General features: G+C 37.5%; 1 protein-coding gene across 3 annotated transcripts in view; it reads right to left on the bottom strand.

Moving 5' to 3' along the window:
* Positions 1-14,595, bottom strand: part of LOC115142357 (voltage-dependent calcium channel subunit alpha-2/delta-2-like) — a 344,103-nt gene that overhangs the window by 104,922 nt on the left and 224,586 nt on the right. For all 3 annotated transcript variants that reach the window (XM_065001983.1, XM_065001986.1, XM_065001984.1), the window contains exons 7-8: positions 651-782; positions 487-544 (exon numbers count right to left, since the gene is read on the bottom strand). In XM_065001983.1, coding sequence (XP_064858055.1) covers positions 487-544; positions 651-782 — 190 coding nt within the window. The remainder of the gene's footprint in view (positions 1-486; positions 545-650; positions 783-14,595) is intronic.

Raw genomic sequence — 14,595 nt, 5'->3', positions numbered from 1 at the left:
TGACCACTAGGTTTTAGTGGGTATTATGACAACTCCACTTTGAGGCTCTATAGAGGCCGATGCGCAGGCACCCTGGTGAGACTACAGAAGCAAAATTTTAAAATCTCCTCTTCTATTGGCGAAAACGAACTAACTGATTGGATTAGTTTAGAAAAATGTATGCTATTTATCTTTGTGTAGCACACGATTAATCAATCAATGCAAAAACAATTACATGCAAAAACACAGATTTTAAAAACAATCTCAAAAAATCTACCTGCAGTAGAGCATGCTGGGAAATATGATAAAGATGGGCGTAGTTTTGATGAGACTGTTTTACTCTCCACAGTGTAAAACAATAACTCTGCTTATAAACACCAACACTGAGTGGGTAGTTTTACATCACTGAGTGCTAATTTAACTCATATAGAGTAAATTTAATTGCTGAATCAACACTAGAAATGGAACACTGAAAATTCAACACCGATCAATTTGCAGTGTACCCACCATGGCCGCCTGCGGACGTCATACAGGTCAATCTTATTGGGTGCTCTCCATGGAGTGGCTGGGAAAAGGAAGAAAAGTAAAACATCATTCTGAACATCAGCTTGATCTTTTTTATTTATAGTTCAAGTTGATAATACCCTTATTAATAAGGATCCGGGACCTACCTGGGTAATATCTTGTGACCCCCGTGGCGCTGCCGAACACCTGCCAGCGCAGAGAGCTGTCCTCCCGGTGGTTATCAATGAAAACCCTCTCCAGAGCCTGGGTCCAGTTCAGCTCATTCAGGATGACTGGTGCTGCAGGACAGGATGAGAGGAGAGGAGGACACACTGTCAGCATAGTGTGTACAGTACAGCACAATCAACATAGCAATGACCACACTAGCACTGAGTGTAGAGCAGATCACATACTTATACTGGGTGTTCAGGATAATAAAGAAGTAATCCAAGACAATATGATGTCCTACAGGCCCTAGTTTTGTCACACCTGGACTACTGTCCAGTCGTGTGGTCAGGTGCCACAAAGAAGGAAAATTACAATTGGCCCAGAACAGGGCAAAACGGTTGGCCCTTATTAAATGTACACCAAGACCTAACATTAATAATATGCATGTCAATCTCTCCTGGCTCAAAGTAGAGAAGAGATTGACGTCATCAATAGAGATTGATGTCATCACTAGAACTAGTAACATGTTGAATGCACCGAAATGCCTGTCTACCAGCACACAGCTCAGACACCCATGCATACCCCACAAGACATGCCATCAGAGGTCTCTTCACAGTCCCCAAGTCCAGAACAGACTACGGGAGGCGCACAGTAATAAACAGAGACATGACTACATGGAACTCTATTCCACATCAGGTTTTTATTTATTTTTTATTTCACCTTTATTTAACCAGGTAGGCTAGTTGAGAACAAGTTCTCATTTACAACTGCAACCTGGCCAAGATAAAGTAAAGCAGTGCAACACAAACAACAACACAGAGTTACACATGGAATAAACAAACAAAGTCAATAATAGAATTGAAAAAGTCTATATACAGTGTGTGCAAATGAGGTAGGATAAGGGAGTTAAGGCAATAAATAGGCCATAGTGGCGAAATAATTACAATATAGAAATTAAACACTGGAGTGATAGATGTGCAGAAGATGAGTGTGCAAGTGGAGATACTGGGGTGCAAAGGAGCAAAATAAATAAAATAAATAACAGTATGGGGATGAGGTAGTTGGATGGGCTATTTCCAGATGTGCTATGTATAGGTAGCTGTGATCTGTGAGCTGCTCTGACAGCTGGTGCTTAAAGTTAGTGAGGGAGATATGAGTCTCCAGCTTCATTGATTTTTGCAGTTCGTTCCAGTCATTGAAAGCAGAGAACTGGAAGGAAAGGCGGCCAAATAGGAATAGGCTTTGGGGGTGACCAGTGAAATATACCTGCTGGAGTGCGTGCTACGAGTGGGTGCTGCTATGGTGACCAATGAGCTGAGATAAGGCGGGGCTTTACCTTGCAAAGACTTATAGATGACCTGGAGCCGGTGGGTTTGGCGATGAATATGAAGCGAGGGCCAGCCAACGAGAGCATACAGGTCACAGTGGTGGGTAGTATATGGGGCTATGGTGACAAAACGGATGGCACTGTGATAGACTGCATCCAATTTGCTGAGTAGAGTGTTGGCGGCTATTTTGTAAATGACATCGCCAAAGTCAAGGATCGGTTGGATATTCAGTTTTACGAGCGTATGTTTGGCAGCATGAGTGAAAGATGCTTTGTTGCGAAATAGGAAGCCGATTCTAGATTTAATTTTGGATTGGAGATGCTTAATGTGAGTCTTGAAGGAGAGTTTACAGTCTTACCAGACATCTAGGTATTTGTAGTACAGAGTAGTGATGCTGGACAGGCAGGCAGGTGTCATGACGTTGGCCTGGGGGTAGGTTTATGACCGTCATAAATACCTCTTTCCCCCTTTTTCCTCTCTCTATCCTACTGATGTTACATTTGCAAAATCCTTGGTTAACATAGAGATTCTGGGAACATCAGAAGGTGGGGGGAAATGAACTATATTCTGGTAATCCGACCAATGGAACATATGCGGTGGTACTTAATGAATATGATGTCAGTTCGGTTGTCATCTGAGTCATTCTCATCAATGATAAGATGACAAACTCTACAGTGGAAAGTCTACACATCAGAGTTATCGGATTCACATGGAATTGTGGTTCAATTTAAATGTTTGAATATGAAATTATTAAAATGTGAGATTTGGGTTTTCATAAGATAGGGCTCTGCTCAATCAGTGGCCCGCCCCTGTGAAGGGACATGAGCTATAAAACTTTTCAAATACGCCCTCCTCTCCCTTCCTATATAAGCCCTTGACGACAATGTAACCTCCTGTTGTGAGGACGACGGTCCGATGTCAGAATGGTTCAGTTAATAACTACAGAACGAAGCCAACATCAGCGTGAGCTTTGGTTGCAAATGGTATGAACTTTGAACTCTTATTCACTACAGAAGTGATACCTCCTAGCCGTTGAGTTAGCAACAGCCGCTGCAAACGAGGGTTAGGAAGGAACAGACAGAGTATGCCGTCTCCCACACAACAACGTTACTTCAACGTACCCAATTTATACCAGCAGAGACATTCTTCAAAGGACTCGGTTGGGCAACACGGCCTTCCATCTACCACCAACCTACCGAAGCACAGCTCATAGTAAATATTTATAGCATTTTAATTTTCCAAATGGGCGGTAATTTAGAATGCATAAGATACTGTATTTACGATAGCACAGCTTCGCTCTTTGTTCCTCAGTCTTCCCGCTCTTTCACTAAAACCCAGCCCCTTTTCTTTTGTGTAACAAGCTGTCATATCTGTTCCACCCGCTAGGGACGTTTTCCTTTATGACATCATTTGTAATCAAGTTATGATTTAATTATGTGTATGTGTAATTCTGTGTGATTAGTTAGGTATTTAGTAAATAAATAATTAAACCCAATTTTGTATTGCTGATTCAACTTGGTTCGTGCAGAAACCAAGAATTTACAACTTTCAGATGAGACTGAATTAAGATGACGATTCATATTGACTGCTATTGATGTAAAATATGACTAGGTCTTTAAGAGTTTATTTGGAAGACAACAGCTCTATAAATATTATTTCGTGGTGCCCGACTCTCTAGTTAATTACATTTACATGATTAGCTCAATCAGGTAATATTAATTACGGAGAAATTATTTTATAGAATAGCATGTCATATCACTTCATCCGGCATAGCCAAAGACACAACACAGGTGTGGGCAGCGATCGGTTGAAGAGCATGCATTTAGTTTTACTTGCATTTAAGAGCAGAGCAGGTAACTCATGCAAGCAATAACATTTGTTTAAAAAACAGATACAAATACACCTTACGGAACAGCGGGGACTGTGATGAAACACACACACACTCTACACACACATGTACACTTGGATTTTGTGTTGTAGATATGTGGTAGTAGGGTAGCGGCCTGTGGTCACATACCTAATGTGTTGTGAAATCTGTTGTGAATGTAATACAATGTTTTTAATTGTATATAACTGCCTTAATTTTGCTGGACCCCAGGAAGAATAACTGCTGCCTTGGCAGGAACTAATGGGGATCCATATTAAATACAAATACAAATACAAATATCTCTTCTGGCTGAATGACTTTATCCCCTCTGCCAGTGTGGTCTGACTCCATCAGAATGTACAGTATACTGTATATGTAGTGAGCTGGCCCAGACCCGAAACTGTTCATCAGAGAGAGAGAGAGCAGTGTGTCTTGGACATCAAATGAAAAATCAAATCAAACCAAATATTATTTGTTACCTACACATATTTAGCAGATGCTGTCACGGGTGTAGCGAAATGCTTATGTTCCTAACTCCAACAGTGCAGTAATACCTAGCAATACAAAACAATATACACAAATACCCCAAATAAAATTATATAATTAAGATATATAGAAATATTAGGGTAGTCTGGAATATAAAGATATATGTACACTGAGTGCACAAAATATTAGGAAAACCTTCCTAATATTGAGTTACGTAGAAGGTGTCAAAAGCGTTCCACAGGGTTGCTGGCCCATGTTGGTTCCCACAGTTGTGTCAAGTTGGCTGGATGTCTTTTGGTTGGTGAACCATTCTTGATACACATGGAAAACTGTTGACCGTGAAAAACCAAGCAGCGTTGCAGTTCTTGACACACTCAAACCAGTGTGCCTGGCACCATTCCACGGCACTTACATCTTTTGTCTTGCCCTTTCACCCTCTGAATGGCACACATGCACAATCCATGTCTCAATTATCTCAAGTCTTAAAAATCCTTCTTTAACCTGTCTCCTCCCCTTCATCTACCCTGATTGAAGTGGATTTGCGACATCAATAAAGGATCATAGGTTTCCCTGGTTTCACCTGGTCAGTCTATGTTATGGAAAGAGCATTGTTCCTAGTCTGTGTGTGTGTGTATAACTTAAGGTCAGAGCTATATCTCACAAGTCGGTTGTACTTTATGAAAGGGATTTATGGGCCTGATCACCCATTTAACCAGAACTGGAAAACATGTTGAATGTTAGACTTATGTCCACATATATTCATTCCACCATCAGCATGTCGCTCTCCCTCTCTCTCCTTCTATTACCACTCTTGCACTTTATATACTACTTTGTATCCTGTGAGTGCTATAATGCCCCTCTCCTAACATTCCCCCCCCCCCCACCCAATTCCTCATCTCCCCATTACCCGTGATCTGCTACCATATAAAAGGCTTTCAGTTCTTTACCCAATACCTGTCCTGCTATTTATCTCTAACTTTGCATCCTGTGCATTCCACCAACCCCCCTGCAACAGAGAAAGGCTTTCAGTTCCTGTTTAATAGCTGAGCTGGAGTCAGAAGATGGGGCACGCAATCAGAGGTTTAATGGGCTCTTGATTAAAGGAGAAACAGGACGAGGCGCTGAGCTGAGCATAACTTCACTGGCTTTCCTGATTTAATTACTCAGTCAACCACAGCCAGATAAGCCGCTGAACCACCAAGTCCAGCCTTCTCCCCTTCTCGTTTGAATTTCACACAAATAAACAATTATTATCCACTTTTCCCATGATTTTCAATTACTGCTCCAAGTTGCTGACGAACTGTCAGGTTAGAGAGAGAGAGAAGGGGCTCCGACCTGCTTGCTTGCAAGCATGGCCCTTGCGCACTTTGTGGCATGGCCCTTGAGGACTTTGTGAGGCTCATTTTTCTAAGAAACAGGACTCTCTCTGAAATGTGGAAAAGGTGAAACTGCGGATGCTCTCCAGGCCATGGTACTCCAGCAATCATCCCTAGCAGCAGATCCCTAATGGAACCTGACATTATATCAGACACAATAAACGATTTCATTTGCTGCTCTTCATTAGTGCGTATATATATATACACACACACACACACACACACACACACACACACACACACACACACACACACACACACACACACACACACACACACACACACACACACACACACACACACACACACACACTTACTTCAAGGTGCCGGGAACGTGGCACAGGCTCTGATGAACAGCGATCAAAATGTATCTTTGCCTTCTTAGTGCTGAGCGATTACTGCTTTTTGAAGTCTGTTCAGTTTCGGTTCGATTATTAAAAAATAATCAAGGTTTTCCATTTTGGTTTAGATTATTTGGGTTGTATGCTGTAACAACACAGAATAAAACAATTACTAAAAGTCCCATGACGGTAGTGACTGCCCATTACTGCTTATCACTTATTAACTATCATTTATTCACATTGTGTATATTACATTTGATTTATTTGATGACTTTACTATTTCAGTCATCTCATCTCTATAGAGCTGCTGCCTATTCTGTCTAACAAAAAGTTCTTCAAAGTAAATAAGGCATAGTTTTATGACTGCTGAATACCAACTATCAATCACTTAGATAATGTATTTTCAGGTAGAGATACCTTGCAAAGCAACAGCTGCATTCTATATCGCCTCACGATCCCGCATTCCTGTCTCTCTTCTGTAGCAGGTGTAAAAGAAACACAGACCTGACAACTAGATGCGCAATGGATAATGGTCATTGTAGCAAATGACCACATTTGATGCACTAAAATACGAAGAATAATGGCCTGTTTGGAAACTACAACTCCCTGCTACATATCACAGATACGATTTATCTCTAGAAGAAGAAAAGCAAATACAAAGTGGAATTCAAATCATTTCACCTGTCAGTCAATTAGTTGTTGAAAAAATGAAAAAATAATCTACATTTTGGTTAATCACACAGCACAACTTAATCTTCATCCAGCATTATAGAAGGCTGCTAATTCACACACAGACAGACACGTCTGGTGTGATATATTACAGGCGGGAATACAAAAGATCCCACATAACAAATACATTTGGGATGATAGAACTAGCTATTAAATGGATAAGGCCTTAGAAGAAGTAATAACCATTATTATCGTCATCATCTTCATGAAGATCTTTTTACCGTTCCTCTGAAGAGTGGCCAAGAGATCTAACTGCACCCTGCTGGTAATAGAAAATACATTCTCCATACCATAGAACCAGCTATATATACAGTGGTGGTAATAGAACCTATATTCTCCATATAATAGAACCAGCTATATATACAGTGGTGGGAATAGAACCTATATTCTCCATACAATAGAACCATCTATATATACAGTGGTGGGAATAGAACCTATATTCTCCATACAATAGAACCAGCTATATATACAGTGGTGGTAATAGAACCTATATTCTCCATATAATAGAACCAGCTATATATACAGTGGTGGGTATAGAACCTATATTCTCCATATAATAGAAACAGCTATATATACAGTGGTGGGAATAGAACATATATTCTCCATATAGTAGAACCAGCTATATATACAGTGGTGGTAATAGAACCTACATTCTCCATATAATAGAACCAGCTATATATACAGCGGTGGTAATAGAACCTACATTCTCCATACCATAGAACCAGCTATATATACAGCGGTGGTAATTTAACCTATATTCTCCATACCATAGAACCAGCTATATATACAGCGGTGGTAATAGAACCTATATTCTCCATACAATAGAACCAGATATACATACAGCGGTGGTAATAGAACCTATATTCTCCATACAATAGAACCAACTATATATACAGCGATGATAATAGAACCTATATTCTCCATACAATAGAACAACTATATATACAGCGATGGTAATAGAACCTATATTCTCCATATAATAGAACCAGCTATATATACAGCGGTGGTAATAGAACCTATATTCTCCATACAATAGAACCAGCTATATATACAGTGGTGGTAATAGAACCTATATTCTCCATATAATAGAACCAGCTATATATACAGCGGTGGTAATAGAACCTATATTCTCCATACAATAGAACCAGCTATATATACAGCGGTGGTAATAGAAAATACATTCTCCATATAATAGAACCAGCTATATATACAGTGGTGGTAATAGAACCTATATTCTCCATATAATAGAACCAGCTACACAGTGGTGGTAATAGAACCTCTATTCTCCATACAATAGAACCAGGTATATATACAGGGGTGGTAATAGAACTTATATTCTCCATACAATAGAACCAGCTACACAGTGGTGGTAATAGAACCTATATTCTCCACACAATAGAACCAGCTACACAGTGGTGGTAATATAACCTATATTTTCCATATAATAGAACCAGCTATACAGTGTTGGTAATAGAACACAAATTCTCCATACAATAGAACCAGCTATATATACAGTGGTGGTAATAGAAGCTCTATTCTACATTCAATAGAACCAGCTATACAGTGGTGGTAATAGAAGCTCTATTCTAAATACAATAGAACCAGCTATATAGTGGTGGTAATAGAACCTCATTTCTCCATACAATAGAACCAGCTATACAGTGGTGGTAATATAACCTAATTTCTCCATAGAATAGAACCAGCTATACAGTGGTGGTAATAGAACCTCTATTCTAAATACAATAGAACCAGCTATATATACAGTGGTGGTAATAGAACCTCTATTCTACATTCAATAGAACCAGATATACAGTGGTGGTAATATAACCTATATTCTAAATACAATAGAACCAGCTATATATACAGTGGTGGTTATAGAACCTCTATTCTAAATACAATAGAACCAGCTATATATACAGTGGTGGTAATATAACCTATATTCTCCATATAATAGAACCAGCTATATATACAGCGGTGGTAATAGAACCTATATTATAAATACAATAGAACCAGCTATATATACAGTGGTGGTTATAGAACCTCTATTCTAAATACAATATAACCAGCTATATATACAGTGGTGGTAATATAACCTATATTCTCCATACAATAGAACCAGCTATATATACAGCGGTGGTAATATAACCTATATTCTAAATACAATAGAACCAGCTATACAGTGGTGGTAATAGAACCTCTATTCTAAATACAATAGAACCAGCTATACAGTGGTGGTAATAGAACCTCTATTCTAAATACAATAGAACCAGCTATACAGTGGTGGTAATAGAACCTCAATTCTAAATACAATAGAACCAGCTATACAGTGGTGGTAATAGAACCTCTATTCTCCATACAATAGAACCAGCTATACAGTGGTGGTAATAGAACCTCTATTCTAAATACAATAGAACCAGCCATACATTGGTGGTAATAGAACCTATATTCTCCATACAATAGAACCAGCTATACAGTGGTGGTAATATAACCTCTATTCTCCATACAATAGAACCAGCTATACAGTGGTGGTAATATAACCTATATTATCCATACAATAGAACCAGCTATACAGTGGTGGTAATATAACCTATATTCTCCATACAATAGAACCAGCTATACCGTGGTGGTAATATAACCTATATTCTAAATACAATAGAACCAGCTACATAGTGGTGGTAATAGAACCTCATTTATCCATACAATAGAACCAGTTATACAGTGGTGGTAATATAACCTCTATTCTAAATACAATAGAACCAGCTATATATACAGTGGTGGTAATAGAACCTCTATTCTACATTCAATAGAACCAGCTATACAGTGGTGGTAATATAACCTCTATTCTAAATACAATAGAACCAGCTATATATACAGCGGTGGTAATATAACCTATATTCTAAATACAATAGAACCAGCTATATATACAGTGGTGGTAATATAACCTATATTCTCCATATAATAGAACCAGCTATATATACAGTGGTGGTAATATAACCTATATTCTAAATACAATAGAACCAGCTATATATACAGTGGTGGTTATAGAACCTCTATTCTAAATACAATATAACCAGCTATATATACGGTGGTGGTAATATAACCTATATTCTCCATACAATAGAACCAGCTATATATACAGCGATGGTAATAGAACCTATATTCTCCATACAATAGAACCAGCTATATATACAGCAGTAGAACCTATATTCTCCATACAATAGAACCAGCTATATATACAGTGGTGGTAATATAACCTATATTCTCCATACAATAGAACCAGCTATATATACAGTGGTGGTAATATAACCTATATTCTCCATACAATAGAACCAGCTATATATACAGTGGTGGTAATATAACCTATATTCTCCATACAATAGAACCAGCTATATATACAGCGGTGGTAATAGAAAATACATTCTCCATATAATAGAACCAGCTATATATACAGTGGTGGGAATAGAACCTCTATTCTAAATACAATAGAACCAGCTATACAGTGGTGGTAATAGAAACTATATTCTAAATACAATAGAACCAGCTATACAGTGGTGGTAATAGAACCTCTATTCTAAATACAATAGAACCAGCTATACAGTGGTGGTAATAGAACCTCTATTATCCATACAATAGAACCAGCTATACAGTGGTGGTAATAGAACCTATATTCTAAATACAATAGAACCAGCCATACATTGGTGGTAATAGAACCTATATTCTCCATACAATAGAACCAGCTATACAGTGGTGGTAATATAACCTCTATTCTCCATACAATAGAACCAGCTATACAGTGGTGGTAATATAACCTATATTATCCATACAATAGAACCAGCTATACAGTGGTGGTAATATAACCTATATTCTCCATACAATAGAACCAGCTATATATACAGTGGTGGTAATATAACCTACATTCTAAATACAATAGAACCAGCTATATAGTGGTGGTAATAGAACCTCATTTATCCATACAATAGAACCAGCTATACAGTGGTGGTAATATAACCTCTATTCTAAATACAATAGAACCAGCTATATATACAGTGGTGGTAATAGAACCTCTATTCTACATTCAATAGAACCAGCTATACAGTGGTGGTAATATAACCTCTATTCTAAATACAATAGAACCAGCTATATATACAGTGGTGGTTATAGAACCTCTATTCTAAATACAATAGAACCAGCTATATATACAGTGGTGGTAATATAATCTATATTCTCCATATAATAGAACCAGCTATATATACAGCGGTGGTAATAGAACCTATATTCTAAATACAATAGAACCAGCTATATATACAGTGGTGGTTATAGAACCTCTATTCTAAATACAATATAACCAGCTATATATACAGTGGTGGTAATATAACCTATATTCTCCATACAATAGAACCAGCTATATATACAGCGGTGGTAATAGAAAATACATTCTCCATATAATAGAACCAGCTATATATACAGTGGTGGGAATAGAACCTCTATTCTAAATACAATAGAACCAGCTATACAGTGGTGGTAATATAACCTCTATTCTAAATACAATAGAACCAGCTATACAGTGGTGGTAATAGAACCTCTATTCTAAATACAATAGAACCAGCTATACAGCGGTGGTAATAGAACCTCTATTCTAAATACAATAGAACCAGCTATACAGTGGTGGTAATATAACCTATATTCTCCATACAATAGAACCAGCTATACAGTGGTGGTAATAGAACCTCTATTCTAAATACAATAGAACCAGCCATACATTGGTGGTAATAGAACCTATATTCTCCATACAATAGAACCAGCTATACAGTGGTGGTAATATAACCTCTATTCTCCATACAATAGAACCAGCTATACAGTGGTGGTAATATAACCTATATTCTCCATACAATAGAACCAGCTATACAGTGGTGGTAATATAACCTATATTCTCCATACAATAGAACCAGCTATACAGTGGTGGTAATATAACCTATATTCTAAATACAATAGAACCAGCTATATAGTCGTGGTAATAGAACCTAATTTATCCATACAATAGAACCAGCTATACAGTGGTGGTAATATAACCTCTATTCTAAATACAATAGAACCAGCTATATAGTGGTGGTAATAGAACCTCATTTCTCCATACAATAGAACCAGCTATACAGTGGTGGTAATAGAACCTATATTCTCCATACAATAGAACCAGCTATACAGTGGTGGTAATATAACCTCTATTCTCCATACAATAGAACCAGCTATACAGTGGTGGTAATATAACCTATATTATCCATACAATAGAACCAGCTATACAGTGGTGGTAATATAACCTATATTCTCCATACAATAGAACCAGCTATATATACAGTGGTGGTAATATAACCTATATTCTAAATACAATAGAACCAGCTATATAGTGGTGGTAATAGAACCTCATTTATCCATACAATAGAACCAGCTATACAGTGGTGGTAATATAACCTCTATTCTAAATACAATAGAACCAGCTATATATACAGTGGTGGTAATAGAACCTCTATTCTACATTCAATAGAACCAGCTATACAGTGGTGGTAATATAACCTCTATTCTAAATACAATAGAACCAGCTATATATACAGTGGTGGTTATAGAACCTCTATTCTAAATACAATAGAACCAGCTATATATACAGTGGTGGTAATATAATCTATATTCTCCATATAATAGAACCAGCTATATATACAGCGGTGGTAATAGAACCTATATTCTAAATACAATAGAACCAGCTATATATACAGTGGTGGTTATAGAACCTCTATTCTAAATACAATATAACCAGCTATATATACAGTGGTGGTAATATAACCTATATTCTCCATACAATAGAACCAGCTATATATACAGCGGTGGTAATAGAAAATACATTCTCCATATAATAGAACCAGCTATATATACAGTGGTGGGAATAGAACCTCTATTCTAAATACAATAGAACCAGCTATACAGTGGTGGTAATATAACCTCTATTCTAAATACAATAGAACCAGCTATACAGTGGTGGTAATAGAACCTCTATTCTAAATACAATAGAACCAGCTATACAGCGGTGGTAATAGAACTTCTATTCTAAATACAATAGAACCAGCTATACAGTGGTGGTAATATAACCTATATTCTCCATACAATAGAACCAGCTATACAGTGGTGGTAATAGAACCTCTATTCTAAATACAATAGAACCAGCCATACATTGGTGGTAATAGAACCTATATTCTCCATACAATAGAACCAGCTATACAGTGGTGGTGATATAACCTCTATTCTCCATACAATAGAACCAGCTATACAGTGGTGGTAATATAACCTATATTCTCCATACAATAGAACCAGCTATACAGTGGTGGTAATATAACCTATATTCTCCATACAATAGAACCAGCTATACAGTGGTGGTAATATAACCTATATTCTAAATACAATAGAACCAGCTATATAGTCGTGGTAATATAACCTCTATTCTAAAAACAATAGAACCAGCTATACAGTGGTGGTAATAGAACCCCATTTCTCCATACAATAGAACCAGCTATACAGTGGTGATAATAGAACCTATATTCTCCATACAATAGAACCAGCTATACAGTGGTGGTAATATAACCTCTATTCTCCATACAATAGAACCAGCTATACAGTGGTGGTAATATAACCTCTATTCTAAATACAATAGAACCAGCTATATAGTGGTGGTAATAGAACCTCATTTCTCCATACAATAGAACCAGCTATACAGTGGTGGTAATATAACCTCTATTCTAAATACAATAGAACCAGCTATACAGTGGTGGTAATAGAACCTCTATTCTAAAAACAATAGAACCAGCTATACAGTGGTGGTAATAGAACCCCATTTCTCCATACAATAGAACCAGCTATACAGTGGTGATAATAGAACCTATATTCTCCATACAATAGAACCAGCTATACAGTGGTGGTAATATAACCTCTATTCTCCATACAATAGAACCAGCTATACAGTGGTGGTAATAGAACCTATATTCTCCATACAATAGAACCAGCTATACAGTGGTGGTAATATAATCTAAATTAACCATACAATAGTAAAGGAGGTCCTTTTAACAAACAAATTCAGTCCACATGTATTTTTAATACACACAGCACAGGGGTAATCTTTTTTTTTTACACTGGCAGATGTGGCCTATTTTTGGATCCCATTAACTACATAACCTGCAATCTCAAACATGGCAAAAATTGCCACGCCCAACATCCCTCTCCTTAGCATCTCTCTCTCTCTCTCTCTCTCTCTCTCTCTCTCTCTCTCTCTCTCTCTCTCTCTCTCTCAGTGTGCTTAAAACCCTGGTCTTACAAACCTTTCATCCAACACATGAAAAACAAATAGCTGCCTGAAACTGGCACCACCTCACACATCTACAATGACTTCGTAAAACAAGGTCTGGGCACTTTGAAGGAATGCATGTTTTCCTCCAAGTTTTCCAGAGACAGAAGAAGAGGAAGGTTGACACATTTTAAGTGAACTTAACAAAACATACGCTAATGTTACTTCTCTTAGAAAAAGTAGATGGAAGTTCTCTAAAACACCTGTAAGGACATGTAATGTATTTACAGAACCCTCTGTGTAACCAACTGAAGTAACACTCTAATTCAAATAACATGCGGTAGCCTACATTAATATGTGGTACATGAGATAAACTATGTTTATATGGATAAAACTGTTGAAAACACTGTATTTCTGATTGAAGCCCTCAATCCTGCTCTCAAACTTCCCGAACTGTGAAGAGCAAATCAAACGCAGAACGTCTCATAAGAATCAA

Source organism: Oncorhynchus nerka, linkage group LG15, assembly GCF_034236695.1.
Source record: "Oncorhynchus nerka isolate Pitt River linkage group LG15, Oner_Uvic_2.0, whole genome shotgun sequence".
NCBI classification, from domain to species: domain Eukaryota; kingdom Metazoa; phylum Chordata; class Actinopteri; order Salmoniformes; family Salmonidae; genus Oncorhynchus; species Oncorhynchus nerka.
The sequence above is the reverse complement of the archived record's forward strand: the minus strand, read 5'-3'. Positions and strand labels throughout refer to the sequence as shown.